General features: G+C 38.0%; 1 protein-coding gene across 6 annotated transcripts in view; it reads left to right on the plus strand.

Moving 5' to 3' along the window:
* ehbp1 (EH domain binding protein 1) overlaps nt 1–16235 on the plus strand; it is a 360301-nt gene that overhangs the window by 13408 nt on the left and 330658 nt on the right. For all 6 annotated transcript variants that reach the window (XM_061911324.1, XM_061911326.1, XM_061911325.1 and 3 more), the window contains exons 3-5: nt 12156–12213; nt 12498–12593; nt 16098–16151. In XM_061911324.1, coding sequence (XP_061767308.1) covers nt 12156–12213; nt 12498–12593; nt 16098–16151 — 208 coding nt within the window. The remainder of the gene's footprint in view (nt 1–12155; nt 12214–12497; nt 12594–16097; nt 16152–16235) is intronic.

Consider the following 16235-nt stretch of genomic DNA (forward strand, 5'->3'; position numbering starts at 1 on the left):
CAATGCGCAGGAAAAAAGTAACAGCTTATAGTTTGGAATTTACGGTATTATAAAACCGTTATATATAACCTCACTTTGGTAAACTCACAAACCTCTGATACTGCCTATTTACTGGAGAATTAAGCTAGTGTGCTAATGTTTACTTAACTTAACTGCTAACATTATTACAAGATACATTAACGTCTTCTCCCATTTAAAAACAACATACCCCAATGTAAACGTGTATAAAAACATTCTGTCAGAGCTAAGTTGTTGAATTGTGCACATTGGCGCTACAAGCTGTGTGATCTATACTTAGTGGAATTTGACTTGGAGGTGTCTCAAACAAAAAATTAAACCGCGTGAATCCTATAAACCGGAAGTGCACCCCTCTTTTTGCCTTTACCTACTCAGTGGCCTTGTGGTTAGAGTGTCCGCCCTGAGATCGGTAGGTTGCGAGTTCAAACCCCGGCCGAGTCATACCAAAGACTATAAAAATGGGACCCATTACCTCCCTGTTTGGCACTCAGCATCAAGGGTTGGAATTGGGGTTTAAATCACCAAAAAAGATTCCTGGGCGCAGCCACCGCTGCTGCTCACTGCTCCCCTCACCACAGGTGAACAAGGGGATGGGTCAAATGCAGAGGACACATTTCACCACACCTAGTGTGTAAGTGACAATCATTGGTACTTTAACTTTAACTTTATCAATAATAAACACACCATAACATCTAAAACATATTTAAACACTTAAATTCTTTCTTTCTTTCTTTCTTTCTTTTCATAGTTTATTTCGAACATGAGCACATTTACAACAAAATACAGCACACAGTTTCATATCACCTTACATCGCATCATGTCCGAAAAGGAGCAGGAAGAAGCAAAGCTTATTTAATCCTACCCCTTTCCCACGTCAGTGCCCACAAATATTAACATTCATCTACTGACTTTCCTTACAGCAAAATAGCAAAATGACATCCCTGAATGAATAATACAACAGTTCTGTAACATGTAAATAATTAATTCAGTCATTACCAACATACCGAGATAAGGAATATCTTATTTTCAATAAGGTTGAAAGTGTTTCTCATAATTCTTCTTCTTTGTACTTTGTAAGCACTATTAATTTGAACATCTTAAACTGGATCATATCAGTACAATGTTTAATTTCTTTACTTAATCCATTCCATAATTTAATTCCACATACTGTAATGCTAAAGGTTTTAAGTGTTGTACGTGCATACAAATGTTTTAAATTAGATTTTCCTCGAAGGTTACATTTCTCCTCTTTAGTTGAGAAGAGTTGTTGTACATTCTTTGGTAGCAGGTTATAATTTGCTTTGTACATCATTTTAGCTGTTTGCAATTTTATCAAATCATCGAGCTTTAATAGTTTTGACTCAATAAAGAAAGGGTTTGTATGTTCTCTATATCCAACATTGTGTATTATTCTAATTGATCTTTTTTGCAACACAGTTAACGAAAGTAGCACACATTTGTAGTTGTTTCCCCATATAAATAAAAATAATACTGCTCTTAAGAAGTCAGAACAATGATTCATTTTATTTTGAAATATTATTTGGTTAAATGTTTTCAGTGTGTGCATAAGTACTTTTTTAACACATTCAACAATACCGGATCATTTCGATCACAATGACCCGTGATATAGAATTTTAATATGGTTCCATCCCTACTGATGTCATCACAGCCAGAATGCCTGCTGTGTTTATTTAGTAAATAGCATCTTACTCCTAATGACCTGTTATGGCTAACTTGCACATGCTGATTTAAAATTACACTTTATTGACACTTTTTGTACACAAGTACTTGTGTGCATCAACCCCGCACCACAGAGTGCTTGTATGCTGATAATTGTTTGTGGTTTTTAATGTTTTTATATGTTTTGTGTGTGTTTCTTTGAATCACTACTGTCAGCACAACCATTTTACCTGCAGGCACCATTAAAGAAACCTCGAACTACAGATTGCAATCCTGCTAACACATAGTGCTGCATGTTTCCTAATAACTATTTGGGTAATTTATCCACATTGATGACCTCAGTGCTTGTAGAGGTATCATCTTACGCTTCTTCTCCACACCTCCGCTCTTCTGAAATGTTTGACTGCCTTTTTTTTTTTTTAGATGTTTGGATGCTAGCTAATTTAATAATGAGTTCAGTGTGTGTTTGGCACAGAAAGAAGTTATGATTATTTAACCTCATTTTTATCTTTTGCATTATTGGGGTGACTTTTGAGCTGTATAGCTCCAAACGCTGGTGGTCCAGAATGTTTGGTTTGCATTGAGGAGAGCTGTGTTGCATTACGGCCAATATGACGCTTTATTCGCATGGAACAACTTGCAGTAAAAATGGAGTCAGTGTTTGTAGTGCAGACGGCTGGCGCGTGTCAGGCTGTGACACGTTTCTTCTGTTCAGCACGCTGCGTCCGTCATCTCTGCCAGACAAACATTTCCCTGCCAGCTTGCCTGACGTCATGTTCCTGCCTTGAAAGTTTGCTGTTAGAACTTTGCTGGACTGCAGCTTGCTCCTCACTGACTGTCTTTTGCTTTTTGACATCAAGATGTTTTGTTGTTTGTGTGAATAATACTAGTTTTAGGTTCTTTGTAACTTTACAAATATTGTCTATATAAACAAACCCCGTTTCTATATGAGTTGGGAAATTGTGTTAGGTGTAAATTTAAACGGAATACAATGATTTGCAAATCCTTTTGCACCCATATTCAGTTGAATGCACTGCAAAGACAAGATATTTGATGTTCAAACTCAGAAACTTTTTTTTTTTTTGCAAATAATAATTAACTTAGAATTTCATGGCTGCAACATGTGCCACAGTAGTTGGGAAAGGGCATGTTCACCACTGTGTTACATCACCTTTTCTTTTAACAACACTCAATAAACGTTTGGGAACTGAGGAAACTAATTGTTGAAGCTTTGAAAGTGGAATTCTTTCCCATTCTTGTTTTATGTAGAGCTTCAGTTGTTCAACAGTCCCGGGTCTCTGTTGTCGTGTTTTACGCTTCACAATGCGCCACACATTTTTGATGGGAGACAGCTCTGGACTGCAGGCGGGACAGGAAAGTACCCGCACTCTTTTACTACGAAACCACGCTGTTGTAACACGTAGCTTGGCATTGTCTTGCTGAAATAAGCAGGGGCGTCAATGATAACATTGCTTTAATGACAACATATGTTGCTCCAAAACCTGTATAGACCATTCAGCATTAATGGTGCCTTCACAGATGTGTAAGTTACCCATGCCTTGGGCACTGGTACACCCCCATACCATCACAGATGCTGGCTTTTGAACTTTGCGCCTATAACAATCCGGATGGTTATTTTCCTCTTTGTTCCGGAGGACACCACATCCACAGTTTCCAAATATAATTTGAAATGTGGACTCGTCAGATAACAGAACACTTTTACACTTTGCATCAGTCCATCTTAGATGAGCTCAGGCCCAGCGAAGCCAGCGGCGTTCCTTGATGTTGTGGACAAATGGGTTTTGCTTTGCATAGCAGAGTTTTAACTTGCACTTACAGACGTAGCAACCAACTGTAGTTACTGACAGTGGTTTTATGAAGCGTTCCTGAGCCCATGAGGTGATATATTTACACACTGATGTCGGTTTTTGATGCAGTACCGTCTGAGGGATCAATGGTCCGCAATATCATCGCTTACGTGCAGTGATTTCTCCAGATTCTCTGAACCTTTTAATGATTTTACGGACCGTAGATGGTAAAATCCCTAAATTCCTTGCAATAGCTCGTTGAGAAATGTTGTTCTAAAACTGTTCGACAATTTGCTTACAAATTGGTGACCCTCGCCTCATCCTTGTTTGTGAATTACTTAGCATTTCATGGAAGCTGCTTTTATACCCAATCTTGGCACCCACCTGTTCCCAATTAGCCTGCACACCCGTGGGATGTTCCAAATATGTGTTTGATGAGCATTTCTCAACTTTATCAGTATTTATTGCCACCTTTCCCAAATTCTTTGTCACGTGTTGCTGGCATCAAATTCTAAAGTTAATGATTATTTGCACAAAAAAAATGTTTGTCAGTTCGAACATCAAATATGTTGTCTTTGTAGCATATTCAACTGAATATGGGTTGAAAATGATTTGCAAATCATTGTATTCTGTTTATATTTACATCTAACACAATTTCCCAACTCATATGGAAACGGGGTTTGTAGTCTAAAATTTACGGTACTTTATCTTTTGGGCTAAATACACTTGTCTGTTCATTTTTTATGAAAAAAAATGTCTTCTAAAACAGGGTTCTTCAATGTTTTTTCAGGCCAATGCCCAAACTGATAGAGAGAGAACCTCTTATTCAGGAGTGTCCAAAGTGTGGATCAATTGCTGAATCTTTGTTGGCCCACAGCAGTGTTGAAATAAACTTAACTAAAAAAAACAGTATAAATGTGGGGTAAAAAAGAGAATAAACATGTAATGTAATGATGTAAAAGCTGAACTTTTTCTACTAATTACTAATAATAATACCCTAGCACAAACACAATGTTTTGTCTTTAAATATATCTGTTTGTTTTTAGTTTTTTTAAAAAAATATAAAACAAAACAAATATCAAAATGTCACTTGACTTTCCAATATGCAGCCCTCGGTGAGAAAAGTTTCCTTAAATATTTTGAATAAAAGTGTGTTTTAAATGTTACTGTTTTAAAAAAAGAAAAAAAAACATTGATAATGAGCAGTACAGATATTAAAAAATGACAGTATTATGCCGCTAATCGCTAGCTGCTAACTTACGTAAAAACAGCTAACTATCTTCAATGCGACCATGAAAATTCATCTATTCTTCTTCTTTTTGTTTTCAAACCTGGGAGGTACAATGTGTAAGTGTTGTGGATCAATGTTTAAAGACATTTACATTTGTGGAAACATTTCACGGGAATATAAAAAAACTTTAAAAAAAAAAAGTGATCTAGGCCAGGGATTCTCAATGTGGTTCTAGTGGAATGCAGGCTCCATCTAGTAGTACGTCAAGGAATCACTTGATTAAAGTACAGTGTTTAATTTTTTTTATATAAAAAAACCCACTGTGTTACTGTTCAAACTGTCTGTGTAGTGTTACAGTGGCCAAAAATATTAAATATAGATTATAGAATAAATAAACATTTTAAATAAAACCTCTGCCTTGTTTCTAACGAATCAATCAATCAATCAATCAATGTTTACTTATATAGCCCTAAATCACGAGTGTCTCAAAGGGCTGCACAAGCCACAACAACATCCTCTGCTCAGATCCCACATCAGGGCAAGGAAGAACTCAACCCAATGGGACAATGAAAAAACCTTGGGGGGGAACGGAGATGTGGGGTGATTGGTGCAATGGACGTCGAGTGGTTCTTGCATAATATTGTGAGGGTCCAGTCCATAGTGGATCTAACATAATAGTAGAGTCCAGTCCATAGTAGGGCCAACAGGAGATTGTCTCGAGCGGAGACAGATCAGCAGCGCAGAGACGTCCCCAACCGATGTACAGACGAGCGGTCCACCCGGGGTCCCGACTTTGGACAGCCAGCGCTTCATCCCTGGCCACCGAACCTGTGCCCCCCCCCCCCCCCCACCCCCTCCACGAAGGAGAGGGGGGTAGAGTAGAAAAGAAACGGCAGGTCAACTGGTCTAAAAGGGAGGTCTATTTAAAGGCTAGAGCAGGGGTAGGGAACCAATGGCTCTGGAGCCAGATGTGGCTCTTTTGATGACTGTATCTGGCTCTCAGATAAATCTTAGCTGACATTGCTTAACACGATAAGTAATTGATAATTCCGCTGGTAATCACAGTGTTAAAAATAACGTTCAAATTATAAAACATTCTCATGCATTTTAATCCAACCATCCGTTTTCTATTGCACCTGTTCAAGATGTCGCATTAGTGGTAAGAAGTATTATATTTATTATTGGTTAACTTTAGAATACCAATGTTCTTAAAAAGAATAAGAGACTTATTATACTCTAAAAATGTTGGTCTGACTTAAAAATGCACACATTTAGTTGTATTCAGTGTTTAAAAATATTATATGGCTCTCACGGAAATACATTTTGAAATATTTGGCTTTCATGGCTCTCTCAGCCAAAATGGTTCCCAACCCCTGGGCTAGAGTATACAAATGAGTTTTAAGATGGGACTTAAATGCTTCTACTGTGGTACCATCTCTAACTGTTACCGGGAGGGCATTCCAGAGTACTGGAGCCCGAATAGAAAAAGCTCTATAGCCCGCAGACTTTTTTTGGGCTCTGGGAATCACTAATAAGCCATAGTTCTTTGAATGCGGATTTCTTGCCGGGACATATGGTACAATATAATCGGCAAGATGGCCTGGAGCTAGACCGTGTAGTATTTTATACGTAAGTAGTAAAACCTTAAAGTCACATCTTAAGTGCACAAGAAGCCAGTGCAGGTGAGCCAGTATAGGCCTAATATGATCAAACTTTCTTGTTCTTGTCAAAAGTCTAGCAGTCGCATTTTGTACCAACTGTAATCTTTTAATGCTAGACATTGGGAGACCTGAAAATAATACGTTACAGTAATTGAGACGAGACGTAAGGAATGCATGAATAATGATCTCTGCGTCACTAGTGGGCCAAATGGAACAAATTTTAGCGATATTATGGAGATGAAAGAAGGCCGTTTTAGAAACACTCTTAATGTGTGACTCAAACTAGAGAGTTGGGTCGAAGATAATACCCAGATTCTTTACCGAGTCGCTTTGTTTTTGGTTGTCAAATATTAAGTTGGTATTATTAAATAGGTGTCGGTGTCGAGCAGGACCGATAAGCAGTATTTCCGTTTTCTTAGCGTTGAGTTGAAAAAAGTTAGCGGACATCCATTGTTTAATTTCATTAAGACACGCCTCCAGCTGACTACAATCCGGCGTGTTGGTCAGCTTTAGGGGCATGTAGAGTCATCAGCGTCACAGTGAAAGCTAACACCATATTGGCGTATGATGTCAACTAGCGGCAGCATGTAGATGCTGAAGAGTGCAGGGCCAAGAACCGAACCCTGGGGAACGCCACACGTTTACTTAACATATATGCATATGTATGGATATATGCATGTGTGTGGATATATATACATATATATAGATACATATCTTCTTTTTTATCTTTCTTTTACTGTTTATGTTACCAAATTATTGCGTATGCACCTTAGGGGATCTGCTCCAATTTCGTTGTTCTTTGAACCTGTTCACTGCAATAATGACAATAAAACTCTATTCTATTGTATTCTATATTCCGATTACTACACTACTGTATTTTAATGTTGGTGATTATGGTGGTACTTGGAGAGCCAAGTGTTTTCTGGTGTGGTAATTGTCTTATTGTTTTTTTTTTTTGTATTAAAACCCTCTCAATAGTTAATCAGCCTGCTAAAAGGTAGTGGCACTGGGGGATCAGAGATTATCCTAACATTAAAAAAAAGAATAGAGGCAAATCAAGTCCTACTCTGAACATACAACTGGCCTTTATGCAGACTTTGAAGAAACCTAATGCCATTCACGCTCATTTATGCTGGTCCTTTTATTTTAAAGGCTAACTTGTGCGGCGGGCTATGCACCTCTTTGTCTAATTGCTCGCATTATATAATGCAATTTCATTCTTGTCTTTACCTTACCCCTCAGAGGACACTCGGGATAGAAGAGTACTTTGATCACGGCGATGCTTGCAAAGACATTTCAGTCTCTCCTCTTAGCCATCAGTCACCGCACTCACGTCTCTCTTCCTCCCTGCCGGTGCAAGCTACCTCTGAACTGGCCTTCTTCCCCTCCGGGCGAGCGGAGTCAAACCTGCACCTTAATGTCCCTCACACAGACGCAGCCCTTGATTCCAAAAACGGAAAAAACATCAATGTTGTTTGCCAGGACGTGGATGTAACCGCTCGTGCCAAAATGTGTCTCTATAAAAAGGCTATTGTAAATATTAATTCAAGTTTGTTATGGTGACCTGAGGACTCGCACGCTGGCTAATGCCAATGGGGAAAAAAGAATCGCCATTCTTTCTATGTCAGGCCGATTCAACTGGGGGCCCATGGGCCACATCTGACTTGCCATAGCTTTTCATTTGTCCCAATAAGCATGATGAGTTAGGTTGCTCAAGTGCTTGAAACTCCGCATGTCAACATCTCCGTTCGGTGCCACACCCACAAAATTCCAAAGCAACCATTTCCAAAGCAACACCGTATGAATAAAATAGTCAAAAACAGAAGGAGATAACGTCCGCAGTAACCTACCACATAGCGAAGGACATACACTATTTGATTTCCTATTATGCAGCTCATTTTTATTTTTTATAGTTATTGAAATATCTTGTGTGACATCATTCACAAATGTGCACTTTATTTATTTTAAACTATTCTGGTGGCGTTCTGTACAAAAAGTGCACTTTAATTTAGTGTTGTTTTGATATGTCATCTTAGTGACATCATGCACAAAAGTGGACTCATAGCTTGTTTTAAAATGTCTCTGACAATATTGCACTTTCTGTTTTGAAATGACATGAATGTTTGTGCCACTGCTTAATAACTGTTTAATAAATACAGGTTTGGTCAATTGACTTAGTTGTGATTACCCTCTCTGCATGAAAGTTTAAAAGTAGCATATATTAATGCAGTATGAAGAAGAATGTTTTAATGTAGACACATGGAATCATCATACTGCTGTGATTATATGCCTCAAGTGTTCATTCAAGGCTAAGGCAAAATATTGCGATATATATCGTGTATTGTGACATGGCCTAAAAATATTAAATATTAATAGCCCTAGATGCAGTACTACTTTATCTGTCGTCCCCTCGCCTGTTTTGGCCATGCACATATCTTCTTTTTCACTTTCTTTCTTATTTGTTCCCTTGTGCAATTCTCTAACTCCACACAATCGACAGGCTCAAGGTCTCACGATTTGAACTTACAACAATTTTTAGTCGGAAATCCACGCAATTCTTATTACATGAGGCCCAAGATGTATGAGAAGTGTTAAGTAGTGTAAATCTGAACCACGCGGTTTACATACGGTATAGAGTTGTTAAGGCAAGCTACATTTAGTCCCTTTTATTATGTGTTTATGAGGGAAGGCAAACAATGAACGTGCGGCAAACAACGATAAACGTTATACACTTGTTAGTTTGAGATGACATTATCAGCAAACTTGAGTCTCGCGGTTGTTTTGTTGCCCTGCCAGCGACCTCAAATGAACCCGACGCTGCTGTTTGTGTTTACACTCGCAATCGCTGTCTGGCCGCTCGTATTGGATGTGAAGTGCTTCCTTCCTGCCGCCTCACAGGAAGCTCTGGTCTTGCCACAACATCCTCACACACACACACACACACACACACACACACGCACGCACGCACAGATTGAGATATGGACAAACAGATATATTTTTCTTTACACATGCACAAATTAAAATACGGACTATAAAATTAAAACACGCACACATGAATCTGAACACACACAGATCAAGATAAGGACAACCAGATATGTTTCTTTACATATACACAAATTGAAATAAGGACACACAAATTAAAATACACACAAATACACAGCGATAGACCTATTTTTTTGTTTTTTACCCGCACAAATTGAAATACAGACACACAAATTCAAACACGGACACCAGGATCTGATTACACACACACACACACACACACACACACACACACACACACACACACAGATTGAGATATGGACAAACAGATATATTTTTCTTTACATATGCACAAATTGAAATACGGACTATAAAATTAAAACACGCACACATGAATCTGAACACACACACAGATCAAGATAAGGACAACCAGATATGTTTCTTTACATATACACAAATCGAAATGACACACAAATTAAAACACACACACATACACACCGATAGACCTATTTTTTTTGTTTTTTACACGCACAAATTGAAATACAGACACACAAATTCCAACACGGACACCAGGATCTGATCACACACACACACACACACACACACACACACACACACACACACACACACACACACACACACACACCGAGTGAGATACGAACAGACAGATTTTTTTTACATACACATAAATCAAAATACGGACACACAAATTATAATATGCACACAAGGATCTGATTGCACACATAAACATACACTGATATGGACATAAGCTTTTATTTATACACACACACTTCAAACTACGGACACAAGTTAACACACACACACACACACACACACACACACACACACACACACACACACACAGAGTTTGAGATACGGACAGACATTTTTTGATACACAAATCGAAATACGGACACAAGTTAAAACACAAACACTGATCTGATTACACACACAGATTAATACGGACGGACACATTTTTTTTACACACACACACTTCCAAATATGAACACAAGTTAAAACACGCACACATAGACCTGATCACACACACACACACACACACACACACACACATAGACAGATTGAGATACGGACAGACAGATATATTTTTCTTTACATATGCACAAATTGAAATATGGACTATAAAATTAAAACACGCACACATGAATCTGAACACACACACATACAGATTAAGATAAGGACAGACAGATATGTTTCTTTACATATAAAAAAATCAAAATAAGGACACACAAATTAAAACACGCATACACGAATATGACTAAACACACACACCTATAGACCTATTTCTTTAATTTTTTACACGCACAAATTGAAATACAGACACACAAATTCAAACATGGACACCAGGATCTGATCACACACACACACACACGTAGTGAGATACGAACAGACAGATTTTTTTTTTTTTTTACATACACACAAATTGAAATACAGACACACAAATTATAATATGCACACATGGATCTGATTGCAGACATACACAAACGGATTGAGATACGGACAGACCTTTTTTTTCCATAAACAAATTGAAATACGGACACAAGTTAAAACACACACAACGATCTGATTACACATAAACATACACTGATTGATACAGACATCCACTTTTTTTTATACACAAACACTTCAAAATACGGACACACAAGTTAAAACACGCACACATAGACCTGATTTTACACACACACACACACACACACACACACACACACACACATACACACACATATACACACACACACACACACACACACACACACACACACTCTGATTGAGAAACGGAGAGACAGATTTTTTTGTTTGTTTTTACACATCGAAGTTAACACAAGTTAAAACACGCACACACAGATCCGATTAAACACACTAACACACACACTAACGGATTGAGATATGGACGAACAATTTTGATTTATTGTTTTACACACGCACAAATTTAAACATGGACACACAAATCTGAATACACACACACACACACACACACACACACACACACCCACTTCCTTTGGGATACAGACAGATTTTTTTTTGTTTTTTTCACACACGCACAAATCGAAATACGGACAAAAGTTAAAACACGCACTCACGGATTTTATTACACACATACACACACAGATTGAGATATGACGGACAAACCTTATTTATTTTTTACACGCGCACAAATCAAAATATGGACACACAAATCTGAATACACGCGCACACTCACCTCGTTTGGGATACAGACGAGACAGATTTTATTTTAATTTTTTTTAACACACGCACAAATTAAAATACGGACGCAAGTTAAAACACGCACACGGATGTGATTACACACATACAGACACACACCATTTGAGATACGGACAGACAGATTAAAAAAAAAGAAGAAGAAAATTACACGCGCACAAATTGACACACACACACTCTTCTTCCCTAGTGGCAATAATAATAATACAATATTTTGGCAGTAATTGTTCTTTTTATTTCACATTATCGCCCCTTGCAAGTTTGTCCTTTAGTGTATCCTTTCATATTTTTTTTAATGCAAGGGTTGGGCTAAAACTTCCCCTATCAAGAACATTTTATCTATTAAACTGAGGGCCTCTATTGACCTTTACTCTTTCCACAAAAAATACATAATTATTTGTAAACCATTTAAAAAAAACTAAAACAATTGTGATGGCTATATATATATATATATATATATATATATATATATATATATATATATATATCTGCATATGATGGTGTTACTTTTACTCAAGACTCCATCTTCTCTTTCAGGCAACCAGACAAACTGGTGGTGGTTTGGACGCGCAGGAGTCGACGGAAATCCTCCAAGGTTTGTATTTCACTGTCATTTGAATAATGGGATTGTAAAATCACTTTCAGAATAAGTCATCCTGCCCTCAAGTGTTTCCCGTGGCGACACGGTTCATCCTTTTAGTCCACTAGGGGGCGTTCCAACCTCGCTAATAGATGTTTAGAAATGCTTCAGGGATGTCCATATTTGCCTCACTTGACTTTCTGTTCATGTCACAGTTTTGCTGTTATGACTGTAACTGCTATGAATTTTTTTTTACCACATGCCTGTATTCTGCTGACTGTGTTTGTTCTGTCCTGCAGTCCCACAGCTGGCAGCCTGGCATCAAAAACCCCTACAGAGGTGTGGTGGTGTGGCCCGTACCGGAGAACATTGAAATCACTGTCACTCTCTTTAAGGTACTTGTGTGTTTAAATACATATATATTTATATTTAGTATCGTGTGTAGTACTTCTCCTCCTTTGTTGCTGTGATGCAAACAAGGTTCCACCATAAAGTAAAAGCATGAAACGTATTATAAATTGGATAATACAGGTGGGCAATTCCTAAAAATGGTCGTACTATTCTGATATCAAATAGGGTTAGTATCATCAATACCAATATTGATACTTTTTACTTGGATATGATTTTTGCCAGTATTTTTTTTTCTATGATGGTACTCAGAATAAAACACAGGACTAATGTCTAATGCAAACAAAGATTTCTTAGAAATTCAACAATATCATACAAAGGGAAAATATCAATACAATATTACATTGCTTCCCTTTTTATTGCATACAATTGTTATAAAAAAAAGTCAACTGTGCAAAATAACCAAACACTTAAAGTTTGTAACAATATAGGAATATACTAGCGGCGTACCGATTGCACTTTAGCTCTTCCAATACGAGCTTTGAGTATTGACCTGATGTGATATCAGCACCAATCAGACATACTGTATTATTTTGTGGTGTGAAATGTTAGAAAATGTTTGATCACCTGAAATGAGTCAAGCCCAGAACAAGAGTTGGTATGAAAAACACTAACCTATTTATTATTAACTGTATGGACATATACATCCATCCATCCCTTTTTCTACCGCTTGTCCCTTTCGGGGACGCGGGCGGTCGCTGAAGCCTATCTCAGCTTCATTCGGGTGAAGGCGGGTACACACTGGACAAGTTGCCCCCTCATCGCAGTGCCAACACAGATAGACAGACAACATTCACACTCACATTCACACACTAGGGTCAATTTAGAGTTGCCAATCAACTTATTGTATGGACTTATGTTGTGTTTAAATATGTATATTTTTTGCGACACCGAGTGGTCACAAAAGTTAAGCTCATGACGCAGTAGGTTGAATTATGTGGACACATTTGTTACTGGATACTTTCTTTGTGTGTGTAAGTAGTATGCAATTATAACTATTTCATACTTGTTTATGTTGACGAATGTGCTCTTTTTGACTTTAAAATTGTCAATTAATTATTATATACAGTATGTCAAGCTTGTGTGCTATTGTGTGCTCAGCTGTTGTGTAGCTGCTAGGTCCTAGTAGCTGTCAGCCTAGCATGTTTAATTTTACTAAAATTGAAGAAAAAAGCAGCCTTGTATGTTTTTTTTCAAGGACATTTAGATGTTTACTTTGCACAAGTAAACATGCTGCAGGACTGCTTGTATCGGAGATTTTAGATGCAAGCCGTTATAATCTCATACTTGTTTTTTTTGCTGATATTGGTTCACCCTTAAAACATATATAATGTATTTGAGCACCACTACAAAGCAGGCACAAACATTTTTGAGGACATGTAGATGAAAATATAAAAATATAATCTCATCAAGCTAGAATGAATCTGATACTGAAGCTACTGCGGTGTTGATGATATTGATATTTAGATCGATCCGCCCACATCTACTACAAAGGCTTTTCGTGTCAGTCTCTGTGAGCGAGGGAACTTTATCGCTCTTAGTGTGTGTTCGTGTGCTTGTTTGTTGTCTCCTTCTGTGCGCTACAACAGTGTTTCTTAACCACAGTGCCTCCTAGGGGGCCGCCAAAAATGCTTCTCAGCTGTGGTCCGTATAGGCCGTATCGGCACCCAGTTGTTTCAGTTTATTTCGAAAATATTTCCAGTTGTTTCATTACAGCACGTCCGAAAAAGAGTAGGAAGAAGCATATCTTATTTAATCCTACCACTTTTCCTATAATAGCAATTTTACCTCATTTCCTTGTCTGTTTGTAACAGACCAGTGAAAAAATAAATAATAAATAATAATACACCATAGTAAGTCATCAAATATTAAATACATAAATAATCAAAAGGTGTGATACACTTCTCCACCACTTGTGGCAGTAATGACAATATCATCCATCCATTTCCTACCGCTTATTCCCTTTGGGGTCGCGGGGGGCGCTGGTGCCTATCTAAGATACAATCGGGCGGAAGGCAGCGTACACCCTGGACAAGTCGCCACCTCATCGCACGGCCAACACAGATAGACAGACAACATTCACACTCACATTAACACACTAGTCAATCAACCTATCCCCAGGTGCATGTCTTTGGAAGTGGGAGGAAGCTGGAGTACCCGGAGGGACTCCACGCATTCACGGGGAGAACATGCAAACTCCACACAGAAAGATCCCGAGCCCTGGATTAAACCCAGGACTACTCAGGACCTTCGTATTGTGAGGCAGAAGCACTAACCCCTCTTCCACCGTGAAGCCCATGACAATATCAAACAAACAGAAAAAGTCTGGCGCTAAAGTCATAGAGAAATTACTTATGCGCAAAAAATATGACTAAGCAGTGGAAATGTATTTTCATTTGCAATTTAATTTGATTGAATTCATTTAAGAACCACTTGTGGCAGTAATGACAATATCAAAAAAATGGTAAATGGGTTATACTTGTATAGCGCTTTTCTACCTTCAAGGTACTCAAAGGGCTTTGACACTTTTTCCACATTCACCCATACACACACACATTCACACACTGATGGCGGGAGCTGCATTGCAAGGCCCTAACCGCAAACCCTCAGGAGCAAGGGTGAAGTGTCTTGCTCAAGGACACAACAGACGTGACGAGGCTGGTAGAAGGTGGGGATTGAACCAGGAACCCTCAGGTTGCTGGCACGGCCACTCTCCCAACTGCACCACGCAGAAGAAGTCTGGAGCTAAAGTCATAGAAAAGTTTCTTAAGCGCAAAAAATATGACTTAAGTTGTAAAGCTGTATTTTCAGTTGGACTTTAATTTAATTCATTTAAGAAATATATATATATATTTATTATACATTTAGTTACAATTTATGCACTTCATCATTGGGTAATAGTGTGTTAATTTATTTTTCATCTGTCTTTGACCCGCTTAGTTTGCAGTATATTTCATTAGTACTTAGTATTTAGTTTTGTAATCAGCAAGCGCTAAACCTTGATAATAATCTTTTTGATTAACACCTGGTTCCATAGCACATGTCAAGGTGTATCCTGTTAAACTGTGTGTGGGTTGGATATCATTATTAAATGAGATTCAAATCAAGAACGTTAAGTGGGCCCTGAGGTAAAAAATGTTAAGACTGGATCTTTATCCATGCGTCACTTGGAACACTAGTTTACATGACATATTACGTAGGCGAGATTTAATCAAATCAAGTAATAACAATGAAATAATTCAGTCATTTCTTTGAAGGATATTATGACAACACAAAAGGGTGGAATTTAACACAAAGGTTGATTGATTGAGACTTTTGTTAGTAGATTGCACAGTACAGTACATATTCCGTACAATTGACCACTAAAGGTTAACACCCGAATAAGTTTTTCAACTTGTTTAAGTCGGGGTCCTTGTTAATCAATTCATGGTAGTTAGGTTTTTAGTGTTTGTAATAATAGTGTAACTGGTGTGCTTTCTGTATTCCTACAGGACCCTCATGCAGAGGAGTTTGAAGACAAAGAATGGACGTTTGTCATTGAAAATGTGAGTAGCCTGAGCACAGCGTTAGCCACATATTGTGGTGTTTTTTATTTAAACTAAGGTGTCTGCTCTCTATTGTATGTGCAG

This window comes from Nerophis ophidion, linkage group LG09, assembly GCF_033978795.1.
Source record: "Nerophis ophidion isolate RoL-2023_Sa linkage group LG09, RoL_Noph_v1.0, whole genome shotgun sequence".
NCBI lineage: Eukaryota > Metazoa > Chordata > Actinopteri > Syngnathiformes > Syngnathidae > Nerophis > Nerophis ophidion.